Source organism: Brachyhypopomus gauderio, chromosome 5 (genome assembly GCF_052324685.1).
Source record: "Brachyhypopomus gauderio isolate BG-103 chromosome 5, BGAUD_0.2, whole genome shotgun sequence".
NCBI classification, from domain to species: Eukaryota; Metazoa; Chordata; class Actinopteri; order Gymnotiformes; family Hypopomidae; genus Brachyhypopomus; species Brachyhypopomus gauderio.
Window position 1 is genome coordinate 4,099,625 of NC_135215.1, and position 27,132 is coordinate 4,126,756.

The following is a 27,132-nucleotide window of genomic DNA, read 5'->3' on the forward strand; positions in this document are numbered from 1 at the left end:
CACCCTCAACCCAAACCTGCAGTGAACAGTGTAATCCAGCACCTGGGACAGTCAGCAATGTCTCACTTTTTCCCCCACAGCGGTTATTTTAGCGATAGGTTGTAGTGACAGTTTAACTGAAGTGTTCAGATCGCTTACGGCGGCTTTAAGCTTCATTGCTTTACATGGGCAGCAGTTAAACAGAAGCACAATGAATTGAATTCAACCTGCAGTGGTGCTCTTGCAGTTCACAGTCTGCCAGTTTGCCACTGACTCGGATAATGGCAGTAAAACTCTAAGTCTACGTGTGCATGTTATCCGAGCTGCAAGCACAATTGTACTGAATATGTTCAAATGATGATTTCCTGTATTAAAAACTTATTTAGATAGCAGTGATGTGACCTTTTCATCACAGAACCTTGAGATAACTCCATTTTAAGCTTCCCATAAGTCTCTCTGCCTAATCCATAGAAGAAGATTCCCAGAGGCTTTATGCTATGATAGGATTTCGGGGATAAAGGAGCTCTCTATCCAAAGGCTCTTTCTTATCACGCATCTTCAGCATTCAGGCCTGTGCAAACAGTCCCATGGAAAGACGGCGCATATCCAAGTCGGCATGAGTGCGGTCCTGCTCTGCAGGGGCGTGTAATGCTGGGTGCTGGATGCTTCTGGTACCACGATGAACCTTTCACCAAACACACGCGGCATGTCCCACAGGACGGGTCTCCGCTGTTTGATCAGCGGAGGACAGGTGAGGGCACAGAAACCGGGCTCGGCGTGATTCTGCTGGTCTCTCCTTCCCTCCAGTGTCGCTGGCCTCCAGCACCGTGGGCCTGGCCGGACAGGTGGTGCACACGGAGACCACTGACGTGACCCTGGTCAGCGACTCCATCATGGGATTCGGGATCCAGCTGCAGGGAGGGGTATTCGCCACGGAAACGCTCACCTCCCCTCCGCTCATCGCTTACATCGACCCCGACAGCCCGGCTGAACGGTGAGCCTCAACCCTCGGGCCTCTGGCCTGCTCTCATTCCGCTTGACCCAATTAAAAGTTCAGGTTTGGTCATGCAGAAAGCATTTTTATCTGTGACTTGTAATCTTCTCCAAGGCGGGGTACCATTTTATTTTTAATCTAAAATCTCATTGAGATCTCCCTCTTATCTCCGGTCCCTGTCTCACCTCGAATCCTCAGAGCACTTATTGCACCAGCACCTTATCTCCGCTCGACTTTCTCCAAGTTGCAGCTCGCTGCACTGCTATCTGACTGCCTCCATCACGTAATCGAGCTACTCGACATGATGCATTGCTCCCTGCCCGTGATGAGCGGAGCTGCAGTCTGAATTTGGGTTGATTGAACACTCCGCTACATGAGAGGCTAAAGCACTTAGCTTTAATTGCCTGAGCGCTCGTGCCGCAGATGGCATCTAAATGAACTTACACGTGTAGCAGCTGACAGAATTTATGCCCAGACCTCCCAGTAATTACGAAGTCCTAGTCCAGCTCCTGCAGTTAGCTTCTGTAATTGTAGCGGTATTGATGGGCATGAGCCTTTTAATAATAAGATATCAAGGCCTGGCTTGTGTTATTATTTACAGCATCGGGCCTTCGGATACTCTTTGTTAAAGTGCTATATTCCCGAGGGTTGTGTAAACAGATGTAAATACCTCAGATTATGGTACATGTAGTCCCATGAGCTGTCAGACATGTTTGGTTTCTCACTGCAGAACGCAGAGATGAGGTCAGTGTATAGTTCTGCACAGCTGAGCCTCAAAGGTCGTAGGATTCAATTATGTGCACTGTTCCATGCTATCCGGTGTAATATATGAGATTCTCAAACAAGCCAGCCGGAGCTCAGTGCCTGGACGTCTCCAGCCTTGTAGGCCATGTGGCTGGAAGGCTTCTGGCAATCATCCCGCCCTTCCGTACCCTCGTGTGACGAGTCCACCGCCTGTGTGCAGGTGCGGCATCCTGCAGATCGGAGACCGGATCCTGTCCATCAACGGTGTCCCCACGGAGGACAGCACCTTGGAGGAGACCAACCAGCTGCTGCGTGACTCCGGCATCACCAGCAAGGTCACGCTGGAGATCGAGTTTGACGTGGCAGGTGAGGGGTCGTGGCCGGAGCCCCGCCCACCCGTGTTCTGCAGCCCAGTGTCTTATTCCCCCCCTTATTCTATCCGCTACCTGTTTGACATCTACAAATAGCCAGCACAAGCAGGTCAGCTGAGTGGTGGTCTGGAGAACATGAACTTTGGGTGGTCGTGTGGTTTCAGGTGTTGGTGCAGGGCCAGAGAGAGGACTTGGCTCCATCACTCTTTTACGGTTGACGTGTTCTCTCCCATGCCAAGCTGTGTCAGCTCAATCGAAGCTCCTGACAGTGGCTCCACTTGTCCCAGAGACATGCGGCCGTTAGCTTTGTGTTCAAATGTTCCAGCCGGTTCTCTTCCTTCTCCACATTCCACACAGGTTTCATTAGCAGTTTAAGCATAGCTTTTAGCTTTTGCACGTCTAAAAGGCACAAAAATATAGTAACATGTGGAGCAAAAATAACAATAATATTAATGACTTTTACCTTCTTTCTATGACATGGCGAGTCTTGCTGTCAGCTTCTGATTTCTGGCTGTCATAAAGTGTCTTTGAATTGCACCCCAAAGCAATTTCCACTGGTGATTGACTGACAATGTTCTATAAAGTCAGACAGGAACCATTTTTCCTCACCAAGCAATAACGTTGTCCTCCCAGGAAGGTAAGTGGGGAGAGAAATGATTTCACAGGGGCTTGGCTGGAGAGCTGCCCCCCATCACTCTGAGCTGGTCCCGCAGAGAGATCCAGCTTCTGCTCCTGGGAGAGAAAGGAGCCCGTCTGAATTATTGAGTGATCATTTTAACAACAGCAGCCTTTACTCGTAATTGCTGGCCATCGGAGGGCTGTGGATTTTCGTCCCTCGGGGCTTCGATGCTTTTGTCATTGGCCATGAGCTTTTGTGCTGGCCCAACCGTAGAAGGAGGGGCCATTTTGCTTTAGTTATCTCCATGTCTTCTTACTCCCAACTACGCTCTACGTTCTCCGGAGTTCTCCGGAGTTCTGTGGATTTCACGGACCGAATGTCTGAGAATGGGAGCAGCACTCACCTCCACACTAAGGGTTTATCTCCATCTTAGGGTTCATCTCCATCTGATGTTGTGCTAGGAATCTTTGAGGCACGACTATGTTCGACCCATCTGAAGTTCCCTACTGTCGACATCTCCCTACTGTCAAAAGATTGAGGTACTGGGTCGAACGTAGTCGTGCCTCAAAGATTCCTAGCACAACATCAGATGGAGAAGAAACCTAAAATGGAGATCTTAGGTCACTAAACTGTGGAGCAGTCCCCTCAAGTGTACTTGGCTATTCTCTGATGCTGCACAAAAAGTAGCTCAAAAAGATTTTGGAAAAAAAAAAAAAAAAACTAAACAAACTTTGCTTAAATAAAAACAGAAATACCCAGTCAGAAGCAATGCAGTGCAGCAATGCAGAATGCTTATACATGTTTTTCTGAAGCCGAGTCATCCGTGATTAGAAGACCTGTCGTCTGGGTATTTTTGGGTCACTGACCATTTGTATAAGCCCAGAAATACTGCTGTACCTGCCCAACACCCACAGACATGCCACTACGGTATCCGTATTAGTGCTGTGCTGAATATGGTCTCCCACCAAATAATGTCCAGTTAGCAGTTGGTTAGTGGTTAGAAACCAGTGATGAATGGGCTAGACAGTGGCTGACAGCTGGGCATGGAAACAGATGGTCTACACTAATTGTACATTTCTAAAATGTGCATTCAAGATGCATGGTAGGTCTCTGTGATAACATGTCTAGTGAGTGTAATTGGCACAGATGGAACTTCTGATTTCTTTAGGTGAGTTCACACACTTTTGCGTGTGTGTGTGTGTGTGTGTGTGTGTGTGTGTGTGTGTGTGTGTGTGTGTGTGTGAATGCTCTCCTGTCTCACTCAGAGTCTGTCATCCCAAGCAGTGGCACCTTCCATGTGAAACTTCCAAAGAAGGCAGGCGTGGAGCTCGGAATTACCATCAGCTGTGAGTGTTGTACCACACACACCTCCATACACTGGGAATCACCATCAGCTGTGAGTGTTGTACCACACACACCTCCATATGCTGGGAATCACCATCAGCTGTGAGTGTTGTACCACACACACCTCCATATGCTGGGAATCACCATCAGCTGTGAGTGTTGTACCACACACACCTCCATACGCTGGGAATCACAATCAGCTGTGAGTGTTGTACCACACACACCTCCATAAGCACACCTCCATATGCTGGGAATCACCATCAGCTGTGAGTGTTGTACCACACACACCTCCATACGCTGGGAATCACCATCAGCTGTGAGTGTTGCACCACATATACCTCCATACGCTGGGAATCACCATCAGCTGTGTGTTGCACCACACACACCTCCATAAGTAGGGCAGGTCAGCATCAGTCACTGTTCTTAGCTCCTGTCTGCTGAGTCCATGTGCATTTAAAGCCCACGACTTGTACACAGCAGAATTCTGCTCTGCCAGCGTACAGTTCAGCCCACAGCAGTGCCTACTTAGCACATATTAGCCATATAACAAGTGCATTTATTTTTCTGAGAATAGAGAACTTTCATGTTTGAACATTCATCTCTGCCTCTGCTTTGAAGTTTGACTTTGATCGTGTCCTAGGCAAAATGACAGCCACTGCCTCACAGTAATTGTGATTACATCCACGGTGACGCAGACAAAATAGTGCCGAATTACTTCCATTCGACTGGTGCGACAATTACAGATTAGTCTGCTGCTGCAGTCAGAGGTGGAGGAGGGATACGCTGGCCCTGGTGCTGCTCTACCTGCTCTTCCCACAGTCCCTTTAATCGACTTTAATTGCTGATTTGCATAACGAGGCCCTCAGCAACAGGGCCGAATGGAACCAGTGGAGGCAGTTGCTGGAAGGCGGTACGAGGCAAAGCATTTCAGAGATGCTCCCCAGCAGGGGGCGCCCTCTGGGCTCCAGGTCTCCCCATTTCTCCCCATTGGTAGTTTGGACACTAGATGCTCATTGACATGGACACCTACTGCAGTACGAGCTTCATTTCATTAATGAATTACACAAAGCAGAGCTCAGGTGTCTAGATGTAGCCACAGATGGTGTTGAGGAATCGGTTAGCCACAGACAAAAGTAATATTCTTTCTGAGCTAGGTCTTGGATTGAATGTGTTAGTTACCAATATGCTGCTGGTTGATTGAGTTTATTTGTTGAATCATATTTATAGATTTTCGTTTCGGTTCATTAATGCATCTAAAAGGACAGAGCCATATATGACTTCTGGTTTCTCTGTAATCTGCCTCATTTGAGCGTCACACTCCAGCAGGAGCAACCAAGCAACACGACCTCTGACCTCCCCCCTCTAAAAAAAAAAAACCCCTGCTCCTACCCCGCCACGTACCTGCCGACTGCCGTAGACGCCAGCTGCCCGGCCCGGCCCGGCCCGTCTTTTTGCATACCGCGTTTCCCCACTCGCTAAAAGGTCTTTCAAGGCCGAGCTTTTCCGCGCCCGGCTCCGAGCGCTCTGCACATCATCCCCACGCACGCGCCTCACGCCCACAGATCCAGCCAGCTGCTGCCGTCACGGTGCCCCTGCGGTGGCCCGGGCTGAAGTGATTCATCACCGTAGCCCACGGCACTCCCGTCAAATTCAGCACTCTTGGCTGGTGGAGTCAGCCGCTACTGACTCTGCCACACAATGGAAGCCTACAGTACAGCCCGGGTGAACTCCCACGCCGCCACACGCCAGTAATTGCCTTGCGCTCAAGCTGTTGCTGTTTACCGGTGGAAGGGGAAAAAAATAAAAACCATGGCGTTGCTGCATACATTCTAAAGTGGTGCTTCTGTAAAGTTTGGACGACTTAACCATCTGTAGTGAATTTGCGTGAAATGTCCTCCTAGGAACATGCGGCCCCCGAATCACAAAGAGACAGAAGTGAAGTGTTTGCTGCTTGGAGATGACTCTGGCTTCAAAGTTTGGGGCGAGTGTAATAAAAGGGATGTGGTTTTCTGTGCCTTGCTGATATAGCGCTGTTGAAGCTTTGAGAGTTTTTATGTAAACGCCAGTGTTTTTGTGCTTCTTCTAGGCTTCCAAGCCCACACTGCCCTATTGGAGACATTAGGAAATCCATTAAGATTCCACTGAGATTGGAGTTTTGTGCTGAATGCATGAAGCACTGCGTAAGGAGTTTTAGAGGAGCTCACGAGCGTTCGGTCCTGCGTGCTTAACTGCTAAATGCAGCCTTAGACCTCACGTTTCCCAGGTTGCAGTTTGCCACATGGTCGAGTTTTCTCCTGCACCTGGCCCATGGCCCAGAGCTGTGGGGTGGTAAAGGGGCGAGGGAGGGGGGGTGGGGGCGGGTGGTGTTTGGGTGTAGACACGGGGGCAGACGGTATAGGAGAAAAGAAAGCGTGAGAGAAATGTGAGTAAGGCAAGGAAGGAGACGGGGAGCGGCCGACTGCACTGATGTTATTGTGTGCAACACACCGAGGACACCTACGAACAGACTACAGGGTCATGCTCTCACTCTGCTCAAACTGGTGTTTCTCCTTCCCTATCTCTCAGCTCTCTCTCTCTCTCTCTCTCTCTCTCGCTCTCTCTCTCGCTCTCTTGTGCTCTCACTCTGCTCTCTCCCCCCTCACGCTCTCCCTCTTCATCTCCCCCTCTGTCTCTCACACATACTCTCTCTCCTCCTCGTGCTCTCTCACGCTCTCGTCGTTCTGCACTCTCTCACACTCTCTCTGCGCTCTCTCTCTCTCTCTCTCTCTCTCTCTCTCTCTCACTCACTCACTCTCGTTCTTCCCTGTGTGAAGTGCTTAATGCTTCCATGTTTAATGTCTTCTGATGGACCATATTTCAGCCGAGGCTGTAAAGTCAGACAGGGACAGGTCCCCTGAACCTTTTGCTTCGTCCACTTCAAAAAAGAAAAAGGAAAAAAAGACATCAGTCAGCCCCACCCAGGATAGACGTGTCTTATTATGTATTATAAGGAGGCCATTCGAATTCAGCGCAGTAATTTATATGGTGCTGATGCAACGAGGTGTGCTCACGAGTGTTGTGTGTTGTCATAACACATTACAGTTAACACCTATTAAAATCCACTATAAAATGGACCGTTGCATTGAACCAGCATGACGCAGCACATCTGAGAAGCATCGGTGCTGCTCTCCCATGAGAACTGACGGGGCGGGTACACGGGCCGTACGAGGGCCGCTCCCAGAATCTCAACCTGCCACTCAGCCTGCAAGGCTGCGCCAGACACACAACAGGCATCAGACAGCAGACGGTGGGAAAGGAAGAGACTATAACAAATCAGCTTCCCCACAGGCACCATCCAGTGAGCCCCCATCTGGCCTAGTGACGCCCACAGAATGGGAAAATTCCCTGAAATTGGAGCGGAGCTCTGCGGCTCCGTGGGCTGTGGTGGCCCTGTGCTGATTGGAGCACCTGTAAACGAAGTTTAAAATGACTGCAGTTTGGTTTCCATGTTCTGCCGGGTCGGTGTAGCTTGTTAAATGCGGCTGACGGGCTTGCAACACTTCATTTTTGTGGTAAAACCTGTGATCCACTTTGATTTGCTGCAAGTGGCCGGGATTCATCAGTATGGATCGGGAGAGCAGAGAGCAGAGCTTTGATGTGCAGCTTCAGAAGGCAAACACCATTCGGCTCTGTAATAAGCCCATATGGCGGGGTGGGCCCTGCGGTCGCGAGCCTCTGCAGTGTCTGTTTTGTCCAGTAGGGGAAAAAGTGATTATGTCCTCTGTCAGATCTTGGCACAACTGTTTGTAAATGTAATCATCAGATGTGTAGACCGGTCACTTGGCACCTTGCTTTGACAGTTTTCCCGTGGAGGTTCGCGCTTGTTGGAGCACAGCTCACTGTGATTGACAGCCCCGAGGCAATTTCTCTGGCTTGCTCGTGATGGTCGGCCCGCCCCTCTAATCTGCGGCATCTTGATTGAATCATCAACTACGCTCTCTCCCTCTCTCTCTCTCACCCCACCACCCCAACTTCCCCTGCCTCGTGGGAGAGAGATTAGGGTTTTGTTTCAAATACCGTTTCAGCTGGCTGTAACCCAGTTTGCATGCTGCAGATGTTTTAGTAACACCTCCCCAGGTGTTCCTTTCCCTCCGGCCTGGGGAGAGGGCTTCATTAGCGCCAGAGACCAGAGTCTTGCGTCTGCTCTTTCCCCTGCCTTCCTCATCCTCGTCTTCACCTGCAGTACATCGGGGAGAACTCTTCCCGAGCTCTGGCTTTAGAGCCTCCACGGGGCATTAACGTTTGTTCGGCGGTAGAAACAGCTACAGAGAACTGTAGTCTCTTAAAATGGGGGGGATAAAGGCGTGGCGGTCTGCTCTCTGAATACCAAACGTGCTGAGCATATCGGCGTAGGCGGAAGGCGACCCAGCGCCGCCTCGTCACGGTTACACGGCACCGCATCGATGTCTTCCTCGCTGCCTCCGGCGGAGACGGCACGAGCGTCCCTCCACGGGGCCGTAAGGTGCGCCACGCGTGTTAGGACCAGGCGCCTCACTGACAGCCGTTTCGGTCCCCCACAATCCCCCTCCCACCTACAGAAGCGCTAGCTCCCCTCTGTGCTTCGCTCATGGTTATTTCTTTGTCTTCCTCCATTTCCTGTCTCAGCTCCATCCAACAGGAAGCCAGGAGACCCTCTGATCATCTCCGACATTAAGAAGGGCAGCGTGGCACACAGGTGAGCATTTTCAGTTCAGCTGTTACTGCTCATTTAGAACAGTCAGAGGAGGTCGTGACATCCCGGTATCACATAGGTGACCCGCATTTAGCTTTTTGCCTTGAACCTTATACTGGGTGCTGTGCAGTCCCAAAATATCCATTCAAGTAACCTTCATGATGAAGTACGGTCATGGCTTCCAGCTCAGCCTGATTCGTCCTCAAACTCATTAATCTCCAGAACGTTATGTGTTTTGCTGTGGGTCTAAATGACCCCGCCTCCCGAACTTGGGCGGCCCGTACCTGCTGCCTGTGGCGATCCCACCGCTACACCCCTACACCCTTGACATGCTGCCGTGCTCCACAGGAGCTCAATCTGACACTGGCAGTATTATTTAGTTAATGATCAATTAGATAAATTCAGCAGAGTGCCCAGCACTTGATTACATCCAGTGACTCCTCGACAGATCCAGAAGGAGAGTGGACGATGGCTCAGAGTGAGCTGGGCTGAATGTGGGTGGGGCCTATCTCTGGGAGGGGCCTATCTCTGGGAGGGGCCTATCTCTGCATGGTGTCACTTTGCAAGCCTCGCTAAATGCTGCACACTCTGCAGAGATGCTCTAATTTGCCGGGCTGTTATCTAATGCCGTGTGCCTTTGCCTGATAATGATGCAAACGAGGGGATTGTGGGTTAGCTGCTCACATGCAAAAGCATGGCTATTTAAAGTGGCTGAAAAGCCTGCCTTCATCATTATGTGGCCAGTTGGCGTTGCCATGGCTAACTACACACCATGTGATTGCAATCAAAGTCTTGCACGGTTCGATAGTTCAGCTGAATCACGTTACGATATGACGGAACTGGTAGGTGAAGGTGTTGTCCAGCCTCTTTGCTCAGGGCCACACGCTTCTGTTGTCTGCGCTCTGTGGACTGTCCTCTGAATTACGAATGTGAAATTCCGCTGAACGTCTTGTCTGATATTGTGTTTGTTGGGGGAGGCGGAGTGGCCTTTGCTCTGAGTGGTACATATCCTGTTTCTCAGGACCGGGACTCTGGAGCTGGGAGATAAGCTCTTGGCCATTGACAACATCCGCTTGGACAACTGTTCCATGGAGGACGCTGTCCAGATCCTGCAGCAGTGTGAGGAGCTGGTCAAACTGAAGATTCGCAAGGATGAGGACAACTCAGGTACTCCTGGGTCTCTCGACACACACACACACACACACACACACACACATGGCCCAGACTCAAGAAGCAGACACTCATAAAGGCCAAGATAAAAAACCGGCTTCGTAAACAGTCCTATTTGACGATCGCTCAGCTCCCGGAGTCTGACAAATGTGAACACAAAAAGGAGCGTAATCCAACTAAAATAACAGAACCAGTGTGAACACTGGTGCAGCCTGCTTCCCCGTTGTCTCTTGCACCCAACACTACTGCCATTGTGCACATAGAGGCAAATGAGTTTAATCAGTCCAATTAAATGCTCGCTTGCTTCTATTAACTAATTGGAACTCCTCAGAGTTGGTTCTCTCTGGCTTCGAGCGGCGAGGCGGTAGGCAAGGCTCAGAGTAGCAGCCTGTTGTGCTCCAAGTATCCACACTCCTCAATAACATTTAAACACAAGTCACGGAAGCAGGCCAATCATTTAAAAGTGGGTCAGCTTATTAATAATGACTGAGAGAAGAAGGCTAAAGATTCATATTAGCCTTAAAGTAATAGCTGTTTAATCTTTGACTGTTTTTGAAACCTCCTTAATGTATGGCTACTGAGTTGTGTGTGAGATGCACAAGGGTGTTGGCAGTATGGGGGGCGTGTCCATGCCATTTTTAGATGATTCAGATGTGAATCAGCCATGACTTCTCCGTCTGGTTGCAGCCGGGGTTAAACAGAAGTAACAGACGGAGTCTGCTAACGGGCAGTACTCCAGAGTCTTTTGAGGGGCGGGGTTGTGGTCGCACAGAATGTGTTGGGGGTGGAGCTACAGCAGCACAGAGGCAGAGCTCAGGCAGCACAGAGAGCATGCACAGCACCCCCCCCCCCCCTTCGCTGCTCGCGGGTTGCCCTCTCGTGTCGGTCTTTGGCCTTGGAGCTAAACAACCACATTTAATCATTGCCCTTTCAGGGCTGCCATACAGCTGCTGTAGGTCAAATGTTAAGCACACATCTTTCGAGTGATGTCTTATTGGAGAGGCGCGCTGTAGGGAATGTTGGGGAAGCAACCGACAGCCATGGCAACGGGCCAGCGCCGGTGCGATGGCTTTTGGGGCCATGGCCCTGCACGACGGTAATGGCACCTCCCGCTGATGTTTCCATGGCGAATATCATGTCCGCACGCTGGCATTTAGCTGAACACCCTGCTCGGCCCACGCACGTCCTTCCCCCCCCCCCCCCCCCCCGAGCCTGCTCTCTGTCAGAATTCATAATTATTCCCCCAGTGACCTCAGCGCCTCCGCCCCCCCCACCGTCTCTCACCCCTCGGCAGATCTGTGGTGGTACACAGCAGATCTGTGTTGGTAGACTCACTGTTGCTCCTTTCAACCCTGTGATTGGCACCTCCTGCTACGGAGCTCAGTAGCTCCGTCCCTCCGCTCGTCATTTGGGACTCTGCCTTCATTTTACCAGCACTCTTGTCTTTATGCTCTGTATTTTTCCAGTGCAAATGTTCCTGCTCGATACCTCATCTGTATTACATTTCTAAATCCCTTTTTCCTTTTAACTTTTTGTTTCTTTCCTCTTTTACCGCCTTTGTCATCTTTCAGTATTATCACTTAGTTTTTTTCCCTTTGTTATTTTTTCTAGGGTTTTTTTTTTAGGTTTGTCCTTTATCTTTCTGTTTCCTGTCCTAACCTTTTCTGCTCTATTCTTGAAATTTCTTAAAAATTAACAACCTCCCCACCCCTAACAATACCCCTAACCCCACCCCTTACAATACCCCCAACCCCACCCCTAAACACCCCCCCCCCCCCTCCACCCCTACCCCACCTTGGCGCTCGCGTGCACGTTTGCTCTCTCTCTGTCCGGTGTGGTGAGGGGTATCTCCGCTCTGCTCTCTGCCCCCTGCGAGGTGTCCTGCGGGCGGGCCGTGTTCACATGGACGCCCGTGTGCTGTTGGCCTGTGTTGCAGACGAGCAGGAGAGCTCGGGCGCCATCATCTACACCGTGGAGCTGAAGCGCTACGGAGGCCCTCTCGGCATCACCATCTCCGGCACCGAGGAGCCTTTCGACCCCATCATCATCTCCAGCTTAACCAAGGGTGGCCTGGCCGAGAGGTACGGCACGGCCGCCGCCCCTCCTCCGCCCGACACCACCCACACACCTACGTCAGCACTGCAAGAGCTGTAGCCCTGGTGTTTGCTGTCCCTGGTCGCCAGATCTGTAGGTTATGTAATTAGACATAATTTTACTTGATTTAATCCAGAAGGCCCCTAAGGTTACTTGATTTAATCCAGAAGGCCCCTAAGGTTACTTGATTTAATCCAGAAGGCCCCTAAGGTTACTTGATTTAATCCAGAAGGCCCCTAAGGTTACTTTATTTAATCCAGAAGGCCCCTAGGGTTACTTGATTTAATCCAGAAGGCCCCTAAGGTTACTTGATTTAATCCAGAAGGCCCCTAGGGTTACTTGATTTAATCCAGAAGGCCCCTAAGGTTACTTGATTTAATCCAGAAGGCCCCTAAGGTGTGTCTAGGTGATAAAGTGGAAAGCTGTCATTTTTAGAGGGACGTGCTGTGTAAGGACTCGCAGTCTTGTGTTTGGTGGTCTGGAGGGTCAGTGTGAGGCAGTGTGTGTGTGTGTGTGTGTGTGTGTGTGTGTGTGTGTGTGTGTGTGTGTGCGCGCTGTGGGCAGGACGGGTGCGATCCATGTCGGGGACCGCATCCTGGCCATAAACAACAACAGCCTGAAGGGGAAGCCCCTGAGCGAGGCCATCCACCTGCTGCAGATGGCAGGAGAGTCGGTCACTCTGAAGATCAAGAAGCAAGGAGAGCGTGAGTATACACACACACACACCCACACACACACACACACACACACACACACACACACACACTGTACACCACACACACACTGTACACCACACACACACTACACCACACACACACACACACACACACACACTGTACACCACACACACACACACACCCACACACACACACACACACACACTGTACACCACACACACACACACACACCCACACACACACACACACACACACACACTGTACACCACACACACACACACACACACACACACACACTGTACACCACACACACACTGTACACCACACACACACACACACACACACACTGTACACCACACACACACACACTGTACACCACACACACACACACACACACACACACACACACACACACACACACACTGTACAACACACACACACACACACTGTACACCACACACACACACACACACACACACACACACACACACACACACACACACTGTACACCACACACACACACACACACACACTGTACACCACACACACACACACACACACACACACACACACACACACTGTACACCACACACACACACACACACACACACTGTACACCACACACACACACACACACACACACACACACACACACACACACACACACACACACACACACACACACACACTGTACGTACACACACACTGTACATACACACACACTGTACGCCACACACACACACACACACACACACACTGTACGTACACACACACTGTACACCGCACACACTGTACGCCACACACACACACTGTACATACGCACACACTGTACATACACACACACTGTACGCCACACACACACACACACACTGTACGCCACACACACTGTACGCCACACATACACACACACACTGTACGCCACACACACTGTACGCCACACACACACACACACTGTACGCCACACACACTGTACGCCACACACACACACACACACACACACTGTACGCCACACACACACTGTACGCCACACACACACTGTACGTACACACACACTGTACGTACACACACACTGTAACACACACTCCACACACACACTGTACACCACAACATACACAAGATACACTGCACCACACTTCTACACATCACACATACACACACACACACACACACACACACTTTAGACCACACTGCACAGACTTTACTTTGCATCACACACAGCAAAGCGCACCACACACTGTACACTTCACTACATACTGTACACATCACCACAAACACCCTAGACTACACACACTGAGCTCAGTGTCCTGTGTGGGTCTGCCTGTGTGAATGTGTGTGTGTGTGTGTGTGTGTGTGTGTGTGTGGGTGTGTGTGTGTCCGCGGCCACACAGTGGGGAGTCCCAAGCAGCCATCGGCCCCCGGCCATCTGGGTGAGCTGAGTGACGTGGACGACGAGAACCAGAGCGGGCAGAAGCCGGGCAAGCTATCCGACATTTACTCCACCACCATCCCCAGCGTGGACAGTGCCGTCGATTCCTGGGATGGCTCCGCCGTCGACAACTCCTTCAGCACCCAGGGTGGGTGTGTCCACGTGTCCCCACGTGAGAAAGAAAAACATCAAAATATAGTCCGGGGCCTATTTGTGTGGAAGAAAACATAATCGCAGTCTATTCTTTAGTCTTTTTATAATTCATTCTTATTGTAAGTACTGCGTTTATTACGCTGATTTATTTCAGCTGTGAATAGAGAGTCTAAGGTAGGTCTTATCAGCAGTGGCGAGCTTCCAACTCCTTCCACTAAATTAAAAAAAGAAAAAATGAATGTGTTTTTGAAGTATTCCTGGATTATCATAAGTCTAATTTGCTTTTATTGAAAACAGAGACCATATATAAAGTGGCTTTTTCCCCAAAGAATAGATTTGTTAATACCAGTACAGTGTGCTGTGTGAGGCCATTTTAGATAAGAAACACCTGTAAAAGAGACAGCCAGCCGCTGCCTTCCCCTTCAGCCCGAGGAGCCTGAGACAGCTATCCACTTCTGTATGCCTTAACTGCGCACTTCGCAAAATCTTTGGTCTTATGAAACAACATATTATTAAGCCTTCAAGCTAAGTAGCCATAGTAACTAATTGGGCTAACTGCGCTGTCCGTCTATGACGGGTACATTTTCTCGAAACTCAGTTCAGAAGATTCCTATTTAATGTCTGTCCGTTGCAGTGATAAGTTACTGCCTTTGCTGACAACCAGCCTCTTCTCGTGATCACGCGTGTAGTATGTTCGGCTACATAACACCCTAACAGACTCCGTAAACATGCAGATAGCTAATAAACCTTTGTATGCTAAGTACCGGTCTCCCTGGACCAGCAGTAAATCAAAGTGTGCAGTAATAATCCAACACAATAGTGTCCATTAGATTAATTGTCTTGTGTCAGTCCTGTCCGCTCCTCTGTCTGTGCGGGTGAGCGTTTTATTTTGTTAAGTGGTAAAATGTCTGCTAATGTGTGCAGGGATGCACACGACTGTTAGCAGACCTCATGTGAATAGTGCATGTGAATTTCGGTTAGTCTCTGCTGCATGCCGGAGTCTCCTGGTCAGGTCTAATCCTCCGTCTTGTGGAGAAGGCAGGTAAAAAATGTGGAAAAACACCCATGTTCTATTAACTGATAGCGGTAGCGATTATTACTCCCCAAATGGGCCGTGTTTATGTCCTAATGGGCACCGTAAAGCAGGGGATCCCCTCCCCAGTGTCTATTAGAACATAAACACAGCAGTTAACCATAAGATTTGGTATCACATAAAAGTATTACCTCTGACTGCTCTCAAGTTTAGCACTCTCCACCCACTTTCTTAGAAACACCTCGCTTTCTCCCTGCATTTTATCAGAGTGCAGTCGTAGACTGTAGTCCATCTGTAAATGGACCGTTTAACCAGACCATTGCGCGTAGCTACTGCCACACAGACACAGCGGCCAGGACGTGGTCATCCATGTTCCTGTAGCACCCGAGCTTCTGTGCAGGGTCAGTGGCACTACTAGGCTCCCACTCTGAAGCACTCCTGTGGTCAGCACGATGACCACCAGTGAAGAGCTGGTGGCAAACAGAGACTCAGAACTCTGACAAATGAGCTGTCCAGCCAAAGTGTACCCCTACGAGGGGTTTCTAATAAACCACTATTTCTAATAAACTGCTGTAATAAACTCATCGCTGACAGCATATAATGGGACCATTATATGTTGACATAAGCAAATTATTTTTGTAAAGCCTTACTTCATTAGTTTGCCTAAAGAAAAGGAGGTCAATTTTCTTCAATATCATCTATGAAAAATGTTACAATAAACTATTGTGAGAGGTCCGGTAATGACCAAATCCCTCAACACTGACATGGGCACATATACTCAGAGGTGCTGTTGGGTCATGTCTGCTGTAGCACACCCGCATTCTCCTTGTTAGCCGTGAGTGTCTGGGGCCAGAGCTCATCCTTCTGCTCAGCCAACTTCCCCTGAAGGCCTTAACCTTCCCCCTAACGATCGCGTGTCACCTTCAATCAATTTTCGCTTAGAGAGATGATAAATCTCACCCTGTCCCGCTGACATATATCTCGAGGGTGACCTCTCACTCCTCTCTCTCTCTCTCTCTCTCTCTCTCTCTCTCTCTCTCTCTCATTTCTACCTCTTTTCTACCTCTTTCCCTCTCATTCTCTGTCTCTCTCTCTCCATTTTCTACCTCTTTCCCTCCTTTTATTATTTCCCTCTCACTCTTCCCTTCTCTCTAACACCTCTTTGCCTCTCATTCTCTCTTTCTCTCTCTCTCTATCTCTATCTCTCTTTATCTTTCTCTCACTTTCCCACTTGCACATCCTCATCCCCAAGGCAGTGGGGCCTTCTCCGCTGAGTGGAGATGCATGAATCATATATGTTCAAGATGTACACAAGGAATCGCAATCTGCCTGCTAAATGATGGATGTAGTGGTGCCATAGGACACAGAGGCGCACACCGAAGACCTACTTAGCTACATCTACACTTTCAGAAGAACTCTGAAAGTCAAATATCAAATACCAACATGGGCCGTCAATGCGTTATATGGTTGTTTTTTGGTCTACTTTGCTTTCAAGGCTCGAGGAAATGGTGTTAATATTACATTTGTGAGCTATTTTAAACATTCAGCAATATCTGAATGAAAAACTAGATTTATTCTAAAAGCCAGATGAGTTCGATGAGCACATTGTATGGGAGATGTGCCGGTATAATGTTCTAACGAGACGTTGGCACCACTGTATCCAAGACTCCCAGCCTGGTGTACAATTCAAACAAAACTATATGCAATTTCTTACACTGAAAGATTATTCATGCTTCGTAAATGCATCTCCGTACCCACGAGACCAACGTTCACTTCATTAGAAAGCGTTCATGGATCTGTACCTTCCCTGTGGCTCTGAAACTACTTTTATAATAAGGCTGAATGATATTGAGAGAAATGCCACACTGGAGCATTTTAGGATTGCGCAATAAATATTTGAAAAGCATAAAAGAAAAAAAAAAATTACCCAGAAACCCATGTCTACATAGAGCTAATTACCACCAGTAAAGAAAATAATGCATTTGGAGTATAAAATGGCACAAGTTCATATTGCCATTGAGATATGCAGTATACTGTATTGCACACACTGGCGAAGCCTTTGACTGCATTATTTTTTCTTGACCAAAATTCTATACATTCGTTGGATCATGTGATTGCTGTAATTAATCAAATCACCCTCAGTGATTCCCTGATTTTCTCAGAGATTAATCAAGTATATTCTGTACTATTCAGAACTCTGATCTGCAGCATCCGGGATACTGACAGCACACAGGTGTTACAGTCCAGACAGTTAGTGCATTATGGGCAGCCAGCTGTCCCTCGCCCACACTTCCTGCCCCGCCCACACTTCCTGCCCCGCCCACTCTTCCTGCCCTGCCCACTCTTCCTGCCCCGCCCACTCTTCCTGCCCCGCCCACTCTTCCTGCCCTGCCCACTCTTCCTGCCCCACCCACTCTTCCTGCCCCACCCTCCTCTCTGTTCTTCCTCCAGTCCTATAAGGCCATGCAGGCCATTTCCAAGCCTCCATGCTCACTCCCAGGACTCTTCTCGCTCTTGAATGGGTGCACGGCTTTCCGTTCCCTGATGTTATTTCCTCATTCGTTCACAGCGGGGATTTTGAGGTCCGACTTCAAAGAGCAGTTTAAACTTACCTTAAGACCTTTCATTCACTGGGATTTAGCTTCAGTTCATAGCATCAGGAACAGTTGATCTATGCCAGTGGAGAAAAAACAAAAACTCTCTTCTAGAGTGATAATCTCATGAATACAGATGAACTCTGTTGTAGCTGAATTCACAACAAGTCACAGTGTCTTTCTGGTGGGCTGCTCGACCATATGGCCTCACATATTAATAATGATCTCCGTGTGTCTGTGCGTGTGCATGGGCGTGCGTGCGTGTGCATGGGCGTGCGTGCGTGTGCATATGGGCGTGCGTGCGTGCGTGTGCATATGGGCGTGCTTGCGTGTGCATATGGGTGTGCGTGTGCATGGGCGCGTGGGCGTGCGTGCGTTTCCCTCTCTCAGCCCCAACAGGCTTCCAGGCGTCGGGCTACAGCTCACACAGCAGCGAGTGGAGGAACGCCAAGGTGCGGCGGGGCAGCTTGTCCCCGGGCAGCGGCTCTCGGCACAGGGGGACCGTCCTGCAGGAGCTGGGCCTCAGTGACGACGAGTGGGAGCGTCCCGCCACCAGCGGGTGGGTGTCACCACACACACACACACACACACACACACACACACACACACACACACACACACACACACCAAACCAGCCCATCTTTAAGAACATGAACCTAAAGTTCAGTCTAAACATTTTTTATTCACACTTTTAGCTTACACTTTTAAGAACCTGAGCCTTTTCTTAAAAATTAATTTATATTAATGTCAAAGCCGCGCACACTTGTTGTTTTATTTTAATCAAACTAAACTTTTTAATTTGTAACATTGTGCACCGGTTATGAGGCTGTGAAAAATTATAATTAAAGTTAATGGAGTAAATGGAATTGGTAATATTAATTTCTCTTTCATGGTTATATAAAGTTTTGATTGTCCTCCAAAATGTACATTACCCATATAGTGTCATACTTTTTCTCTGCTACCCCGCACTAACTGTTCGTGCTCAATAGCATGTTATGACATCTACATGAAAAGGTTCGCTCACATAGCTGAGCTCCACAGAGAGATTTCTTATATTTGTGCTTTGCTGCATTGTTCGCACAGCTGAAGCCCAAAGAATGAATTGGTAATTATATTTGAGAAGTGGTGGCTGCTCCAGCGGGTTTTAAAAGAACCCATCGTGCCCTGTGCAGAGGTAGAAGGTACACTTAAATATATATAAGAACGCAAATTGAAGAATGTACCCTTAAATGTAACGCTATTACAGGAGATTACCTGAGGTATGCAAGTTAGCAATTGCTCACATATGTTTTGGAGAGTGTCTTAACAGCATACAGTTTGAAAGTGAGTGAGACCATTAATGACTGCTTTGGCGGACCAGTGATGTCTTTGGTGTGTACCGCGTTTAAGAAGTGCAGGTTCGACACATGCTTTCTTCTGTGCTTGGCTGCACTCTTCCTCTGTGTAAGAAAGCTGTCTTTAATGTATAGAGAAGGGTTTAGCTGGGCCAGGATGGCTTCAGTCAAGGACAGGCTGACATGACCTCTTGCTAATGTTTCATTAGCACACCACACGTTACCTCTTGAGGGCTCAGGTTATTAGTAGTAGTGGAATGGTAATGTTAGACTAGATGTCATCAGGCTAGCATTTAGTACGTCTCTTAAGTGGTTACCATCAAAGTCCTGCATTTAGAAGAGAAGGTTTCACAGAACAGTCAGCGTGCTATAGACGTCATTCCCAGTACCTATTAGCTTTTTTTTTTGTGTTTGGCCCACTGATCAAGGTCATAACATTTCTGACACAGGTCAGACCGGTGCAGCTCTCCCAGTAGCAATTCCAGTAGCTCTTATTTAGCGGCCAGACGCAGAGCACTGGGACAGATCTGTGCGTCAGAGGCGAGGAGCTCGCTGCCGTAACCGAGCGGCGCTCTAGCGTGGATGTTGTGCATGACCCTGATGATTGAACCTGCTCTCCGTTACCTGTCTGCAGAGCCGCCACGCTGCCCACGGGCCTTATCTCAGACAGCAGGTGAGGCTCGGTCCACGCGCGCGCGCCCGCCCTCCTGTCTGCACCGCTTCCCGACCACCGGCGTGGCCCCTCCCACCATGCCTCCACGCCCCGCCCCCCCACCCCTCTTGCGGCCACCGCGAGCGACCTCGCCCGCCGTCGCGTCACCATCTCGGTGTGTCCGGCCACACCGGACACCGTTTCTCATGCGTGTCTCTCTCTCTCGAGCTGCCACACCGTCGCCGCCCCCAAACGCCTGCACGGCCCCCATTGGTCGTCTTCCGTGCCCATCACCGTAGTGCCTGCCTGCTCGTTGGCCGTCGCGCGAGTGTAGCGGGCCAATCGCTGACGCCTCCCTCGCCCTCTTCCCGCCAGGTTCACCGTGGGCCACGACGGGACGGAACCGGACCAGGAGGAGAACTTCTGGTCACAGGCGCTGGAGGACTTGGAGACGTGTGGTCAGTCAGGGATCCTGCGTGAGCTAGAGGTAACAAGCGTGCTCACCGCCACATACCCGCTGAGCCATAATTCATTACATCCCTTAGCTGTGAACATCCTTGCTTAACATAAACGCTGACGAGACAGTCCTGCCCCCCCCTCCATCTTGTTCACGCCCCCTTCACCAGCCCCTCCCACCACCACCCCCCCTCCCCCCCCCCCCCCCCCCCCCCCCAGCCTGCGTCTATAGTCCCTCACACGTTTTAGTCTTGTGTAACTGCTCCTTCTCTTTCCAGGACAAGCCAGACAGGCTTCTGACTAAGAGAAACCTGGCCATCTTGGTACCCCTTTCCTTTTTCGGGTTTTGTCTCTGCTTGTAGTGCTGACACTCTGGTGCTCTCCCTGTACTGCTAGGCTCAGTGTCTCATGCTGGGGGGCGGGGCCTGCTGGGGGGCGGGGCGTTGCTCACCCACAACCACTATTGGCATCCACTTCACATCCAGTGGTGCGTCACAAACATACGAGCAACTAATCAATGTTGAACCGTCGCACAAGTCCGACACAGAGAGCGGTGAAAAGCCATGAAGATGGTCCCCACGTAGTCCCACGTAGCAGTCGCTGTCAGAACCTGTGATTTATGCACTTTCCTACCCCAGTCAGCTTCTTAGTAATAGGAAACGGGTCATTTATTTTTGCTCTCATGTAATCTTGAATGAAATTTTTCTGTGATTAATTCTGAAGAACACTTACTGAATACAAAAGGATGTGACTTAACTCTCGAGTAATTTTGAAGCACTTTTACTCATCAGTCACTTTGGCCCATCTAAGCTAGGCTGTGGAGCCACACCGCACTGCTGTTAGTCACCCGGTGACATCAGAGGCCCCTGAAGAAGCCACACAAACCATCGGGCTGATTTTGCTTGATTAAGTGTTTGCCTTTGGTCGGTGTCGCTAGCGTGTAGCATCGTGTTTACAAATGCAAAAGGGGAAAGAAAAAATAAACACATGGGGTGGGAAAACAAACGTTTGTCATCTGGAGTTGACAGAATATGTTTTTGTGTAGAGATGCATGACTACATGTTGTTCTGAAAAGAAAATGCATCACCATGGTGAGATGGAGAGTCCAGCTCTGCGCTGACATCCATCGTTAACCTGGACCCTCCGTTCAGTACAGTTTGGGTGGGAAACACTCACAACTGTCCAGTGATGCAGGCCTGCAGACCTGGGCATGCGGGCTCATGCAAAGCATGATGGGAGAACCAGTGCAAGGCTTTTTGTGTGTTTCTTTCCGTCTCGTGTAGCTACGTCCTCTAAATCTCGGCTCTCTAATGTCTGGAAGATTTCTAGCTTGAACTAATGCCACTAAACATTTGTAATGACCAAAATGCATCCGGGTTGTATCCTGTAAGTGTGATTTAGTTTTTTGCCATGACTTGTCATGGTGGAAATCTTTGATCTCGACTAAGTGTTCATCTCCTGTCTGCTGAAGTGCATGTTAGCAAGAGTGTCTGTGCATTGGTCTTTTGATGTACAGCGATGAATGAGGAATGATTCTCACAAAGCATCCGTGGGGGTGGGGGGTGATTCTGCTGCTGTTTTTGGGCGTCTCCATGGATTTTGTCCAAAGAGAGCTAGAGTCAGCAGCAGCGTGCGTGCGTGCGTCAGTGTGATCACGATCGCCCCATACTCTCCACACACATGCATACTAAACACTGGCCCTTCGCCGCGCGTGCAGAGCCCCTCTGAGCTGCCCGGGCTGTGTTTGCGCCCCTAGGCCACCATCATGTCTGGGAGCACGTTGAGTCTGAACCAGGAGCCCACGCAGGCACGGAGTCACCTGGGGAGGCAGGCCAGCTTTCAGGAGCGAGGCAGCAACAGACCCCAGTACACACAGGCCAGCCGCAGCAACACGCTACCCAGCGACAGCGGCCGCAAGGCCTTCGCCATGAGGAAAATGAAGCAGGAGGTCCAGGATATCATGTCGCCAAACCCAGTGGAACTACACAAGGTGGCCGTCGTTGTTGATGCTTTCTGGAATATTTTCTCTGCAAATTCTGTTGCCAGTTCAGTTTATAACATCATATGGCCTGGTTGAAGGATTCTTGCCTGGGCTTGGCTTGTTAATGCGAGGCTGACCGCCGCGTCTTTACCATAGGTGAGTCTCTTCAAAGAGTCGGACCTGGAGGACTTCGGCTTCAGCGTGTCTGACGGGCTCCTCGAGAAGGGCGTCTATGTCAACAACATCCGTCCAGGTGGGCCTGCCGAGGGGGCGGGGCTTAAGCCCTACGACAGGCTACTGCAGGTGTGCTCATACATTCTCACACATTCACACACCGCAGAGATAACTTCTTAACAACATACCAACACTGCTAGTGGCTTGATCTGGCTTGGATAAGCCAATGCAAGACCCTCAAACAGGCGGGGCCTGTCATCTTATTTTCCCTTTATTCTGTAGGGTCTTATCTTTTTTAGTTACTCTGTTAAGTACTTTGTAAAATGTCAACATTTTATTTATTTTTTTATGATGTTTTTATTTATTAGTGTTATAAATAAAGTAGTTTGGTGGACGGTGGACAGTTTCCCAGTGTAGTCTTAAAAACCAAAGGTCTCATTATCATAGTTGTCTGATATTCATTCCAAGTGCCAAGCGATGACTGATGCTACAGGTTCTTGAATGTTATCTTTTGTGTTAATGGTTGTGTTAACAGCTTCCTGACATATGCAAATGTTATGATGTGTTTTCTAAATGTCACGTCGTGGATGTGCATGGCTCGTATGAATGGGTCCCATGTCAAGTGACTGTCTACTACAGCAAAGAAGTGCTTTTATGTCTCTGAGCTTTCTGATTAATATACAGTGCAGTGCCTTATGCTGTTTCTGAGCGTGTTTGAGTTCATTCATTTGTTTATCTATTTATTTACTGGTGTTTCTTTGGCAGATCAACCATGTTCGCACCAGAGACTTCGACTGCTGCTTAGTGGTTCCCCTCATCGCGGAATCCGGAAACAAACTGGACCTGGTGATCAGCCGGAACCCAGTGTCTGTGCCGCCCTCAGAACTGAACCAGCTGCCCAATGAGGAGCCAGAGGGCTGGACTGACCTTAGTGAACCCCTCAGCCAGCTAGTGGCTGGTCAGGAGACAACCCAACAGAGCACCAGGCTAGTGGGGCCAGATGAACTCAACAAGACATTATAGCAGAATCCCACCCCCCCCCCCCCCCCCAATTTCCCCGTCCCCGGTGAAGGCAGACGAGTTCTCCTCATGGTGCTAAATGAACCCGTCCTGACAGCTCTCCCTGCTGGTAGTGAGCAGGAACTCGTCTGACGTCTAGCACACCCACTGGCCACTGGGCCAGAGCATGAACCTCACTGGCTGAGAGGTGCCTGCTGTGAGGGTTTCTACTCCTGTGACAGTGACACTACTGATGGAGGAAAACCATGAAAACATGATGAGAATATCAAAACAGTGCCATGCCTCATTTTTATTGCCAACAAACAAGTAGTTTTAGGGGAAAATATGAAACAAAAGGAAACTTTGTCATCGTTTACACATGATGATGGTGACATCGCTCTCTGTGCTCTCTGGCCACTCAGTGTGTGTGTGTGTGTGTGCGCGCGCGCGCGCGTGTGTGTGTGTGTGTGTGTGTGTTTTTGAAAGTCTGCATGTGTGTGTAAGCAAGACTTTCTGAGTCTTCGCCAGAGTAGTCTCTGCATTCTCTGTTTGCAACGAGTCCCTTGTTCCAGCCCTAGGTGTTCACCTCGTCCTTTGGAAGCGACTCCTCCTGGTTCTGTTGATTTGTAGGACTGAACCCCAGATGTGTGTACAGTGACTGCCCCTGTAACTCCTCACAACTGATGCCAGGGTCTGAGTTTGTCTCACTCAGCAGGAAAACGATGGGACGTATTCAGCAGAGTGAATCCAAAAGCCATTGTCCGAACGTGGCAAAGCAAGTCAGCTAATGTAATGCATGAGTCCTTTTTCAACTATTTTGTAATGGTAGAAGTACTATTGTACAAAACAGAGAACTTGACTACATGCAGATATATATATATATATATATATATGAAACATTTGAATAGCCCAAATGCCATCATTTGATTCCAGGTGTTGCTTGCTCATATACCTACTAATCTAATGTTTGGATCACTCCTCCATGACGTTAAAGGGGTGACACAAAGGCACCTTATCTTTAAATTGGAAATATGTATATTTTTAGTAGTAGAGGCAAATGATTTGTAAGTGACCAATGAACAATCTGAGTGCTGGTGGGGTTATTTTCGGTGGTCAGCTCACCGGGGTCTTGCGGGAAACTGCTTGTGTGAAGACTGGGAAGACACTGGGACACAGATGGTGTGTTTTGGTTTGAGTGAGCCTTTGCTAAGTGTTTGATGTAGACAGAAGATCTAGCCGAACCCCTAGACACGTGTCCCATTTTGGGGAAGTGTATTGCTAGCACAAAGCGGACACTTGAGTACCCACTCCAGACAGACCTAAAGCACCTTCTCCTCACATTTAGAGAATGGTGCTAACAGGCCAATTCTGAGCAGCAGTCGCACCTTAGTTGTGACAGCAGGGAAGTGGTGGTGTCTGTCTGGTGCCAGCAATGTCCATTAAAGGAGTAGAACTACATGGAGTGAGAAAAACACAAAGTCCTCCATTTTGGATTTGGGTTTCACACTGTTTGGATGAACATTTTAGCCACAAGTGTAGTTTGTAGCCTGTCCTGTAAGTCTAGATATGTATCCTTCTTTGACCTACAGTACATATGCAGTGTAAGCAGCTCTCATTCTGACATCACACTGAAGGAAAAAAAAAACATTTCTAGAAGGTCAAGCTTGAAGCTGTCTCACACATGGAAGGCTCGAAGCAACTTCTAGTCTATAGTCTCCTCTCCCCTCCCCCACCCCCTTGGTTTAAGTGAATATGAACTTATGCTAATCTACTGGTCTATCTATGTGGTACTGGTTTTATATGTTTAATTGGGTTTTTTGTTTTGTTTTGTATTCTTATTTTCAGAGGGCATGAGCCCAAAGGGTGTACAAATTATTTGTAGAAAAAAAAAAAGACTTTGGCACTTGAGTGTTAAGTCATGTGAGAATGAGGTTTGTCAGATAAGTTGCATCAACCCTGCCATGTGTGGTCGAACAACAAGGAAACACATTTCACATGGGAAAAAAAAAACTCGGTTCAGAAGAAAAAAAGTTAGAAAAGAGAAACCTGTCCATATGTGTATGGCCTATGGCAGCCCGTACTGTCACCCACCTGTGTGTGTAAACTCGTGGCTTTTGATGAGTGACGTTACCCCTGTTGTTCGCGCTCTCCCATGCTGTCTACTCACTATTTAAAATGGCACACGGCGGTCCAATGAAACGACCAATCATAGCCTCATTGGGGGTTCTGGAGACTGTTTTAATTCTCATACCTCTGGGTTTTTTGTTCTTGTTCTGATGTTTGTTCGGGTATGGGTTCATTCCCCAATCTCATACACTGCGTCTGAGATGTTGTGTTTGCATGTCGTTGCTGGAACATTGTCATATTGACATCCTGAATTATGACCATCAAGGCCAGATTGAAGAGCAACTTCTCACTGTTAAGCATTGTGGTGTCCAATATGTTGTTTTACCATGACCGCGTTAATGATATCACTGTGTTACTGAAAATGATGTTTAGCCACATGCACGCATTTAAGTGTTTTGTTAAACGTTTCTCATTTATATGTTCCTTTTGTGGAATCATGTGGATTTAAGCACTGCCAATTAAAATAGTGAGTATCCATTTTCAGTGTATGATGAATTAATGAATCAATTTCACAGTTATGTCCCTGAAATACTGTATTTTTATTTCTAATGGACAGGTATTATGAGCTGTAAAGTATTTTTGTACAAATTTAATACTTTGTTAGCATGATATTTATCGTCGATGTATAACTTTGGGGATTCCTACAGCTGTAAACCTTTGTATGGCCAACGAAAAGAGAAACAATAAAAAAAGATGCAGAGTGGACAAATCACACTGAAGTGAAGTGGTTCCATCAGTCAAATTCATCTCAAAGCAGCAGGACACACGGTCTGTATCTAAACAACACAGGGCACTAGATCTTCTAAACCAAAGGGGAAGCTCCCCCTTCTTTATTAAGGCAAAATTAAGGCATTAACAATAGAGAGAAATATCCGCCTCTTGATCACTGTCTTTAGGAGTAGTGCTCCACCTGCTGGTCATTCTTCCTGCTCTCAATGTACCATAAAAAGCTGTGTAACCATAGAGTAACATATGAACAGCCAGACTGTGGAACTTGTAGCCAAGCAACATCTCTTGCTTGGTTTTTGAACAAAACTTTGGCTGTTTCTGGGATAAAAGAATCCAGTCTCTCTGGGACTTTGTTGAGAGAACCATCTAAGACTAACAAAGATATTTGCTTGGAGCAAGGTAATGAAAAAACCTAAAATAGGGTCATGTTATGAATCTTCTATGAAATATGAGGATGGTTTGGATTTAGAGTTTTTCTTGCACTTTTTGCTAAACATTATTAATGTAAAGGGAACTATGTAAGCATTGGGCTTGGCACACAAAACATACAGAAAGACAAGGTGAAGAGCCTGCCCTATGATTCTGAAAACGATGGACCTGCACAGAGAAAGGACACAGGCTGGAGAGATGGTGTGGGAGAGTTTAACACCAAACCCCACAGGCCATTTTACTGCAGCAGGAATTAATGGTGCATTAAATGTCTCTCTGAGGAGACAACCTAGAGTATTATACACAATGCCAACAAAATATTTGCAGTCAACTGTTACATGG

At 48.5% G+C, this 27,132-nt stretch overlaps 1 protein-coding gene across 11 annotated transcripts in view; it reads left to right on the forward strand.

Annotated features, from left to right (window-relative positions):
- The window catches only part of grip1 (glutamate receptor interacting protein 1), a 187,332-nt gene extending 161,221 nt beyond the window's left edge, over window positions 1-26,111 (forward strand). For 4 of the 11 annotated variants that reach the window (XM_077005013.1, XM_077005009.1, XM_077005014.1 and 1 more), the window contains exons 12-26: window positions 787-973; window positions 1,938-2,083; window positions 3,973-4,053; window positions 8,696-8,765; window positions 9,784-9,929; window positions 11,809-12,013; window positions 12,591-12,730; window positions 14,092-14,277; window positions 18,300-18,468; window positions 19,878-19,916; window positions 20,271-20,382; window positions 20,630-20,674; window positions 22,108-22,341; window positions 22,489-22,635; window positions 23,272-26,111. In XM_077005013.1, the coding sequence (XP_076861128.1) occupies window positions 787-973; window positions 1,938-2,083; window positions 3,973-4,053; window positions 8,696-8,765; window positions 9,784-9,929; window positions 11,809-12,013; window positions 12,591-12,730; window positions 14,092-14,277; window positions 18,300-18,468; window positions 19,878-19,916; window positions 20,271-20,382; window positions 20,630-20,674; window positions 22,108-22,341; window positions 22,489-22,635; window positions 23,272-23,529 (2,165 nt within the window). In that variant the 3' untranslated portion in view covers window positions 23,530-26,111. The remainder of the gene's footprint in view (window positions 1-786; window positions 974-1,937; window positions 2,084-3,972; window positions 4,054-8,695; window positions 8,766-9,783; window positions 9,930-11,808; window positions 12,014-12,590; window positions 12,731-14,091; window positions 14,278-18,299; window positions 18,469-19,877; window positions 19,917-20,270; window positions 20,383-20,629; window positions 20,675-22,107; window positions 22,342-22,488; window positions 22,636-23,271) is intronic. The other 7 variants (XM_077005012.1, XM_077005011.1, XM_077005010.1 and 4 more) reach the window with 7 other exon arrangements.
- Window positions 26,112-27,132: the final 1,021 nt, after the last annotated feature.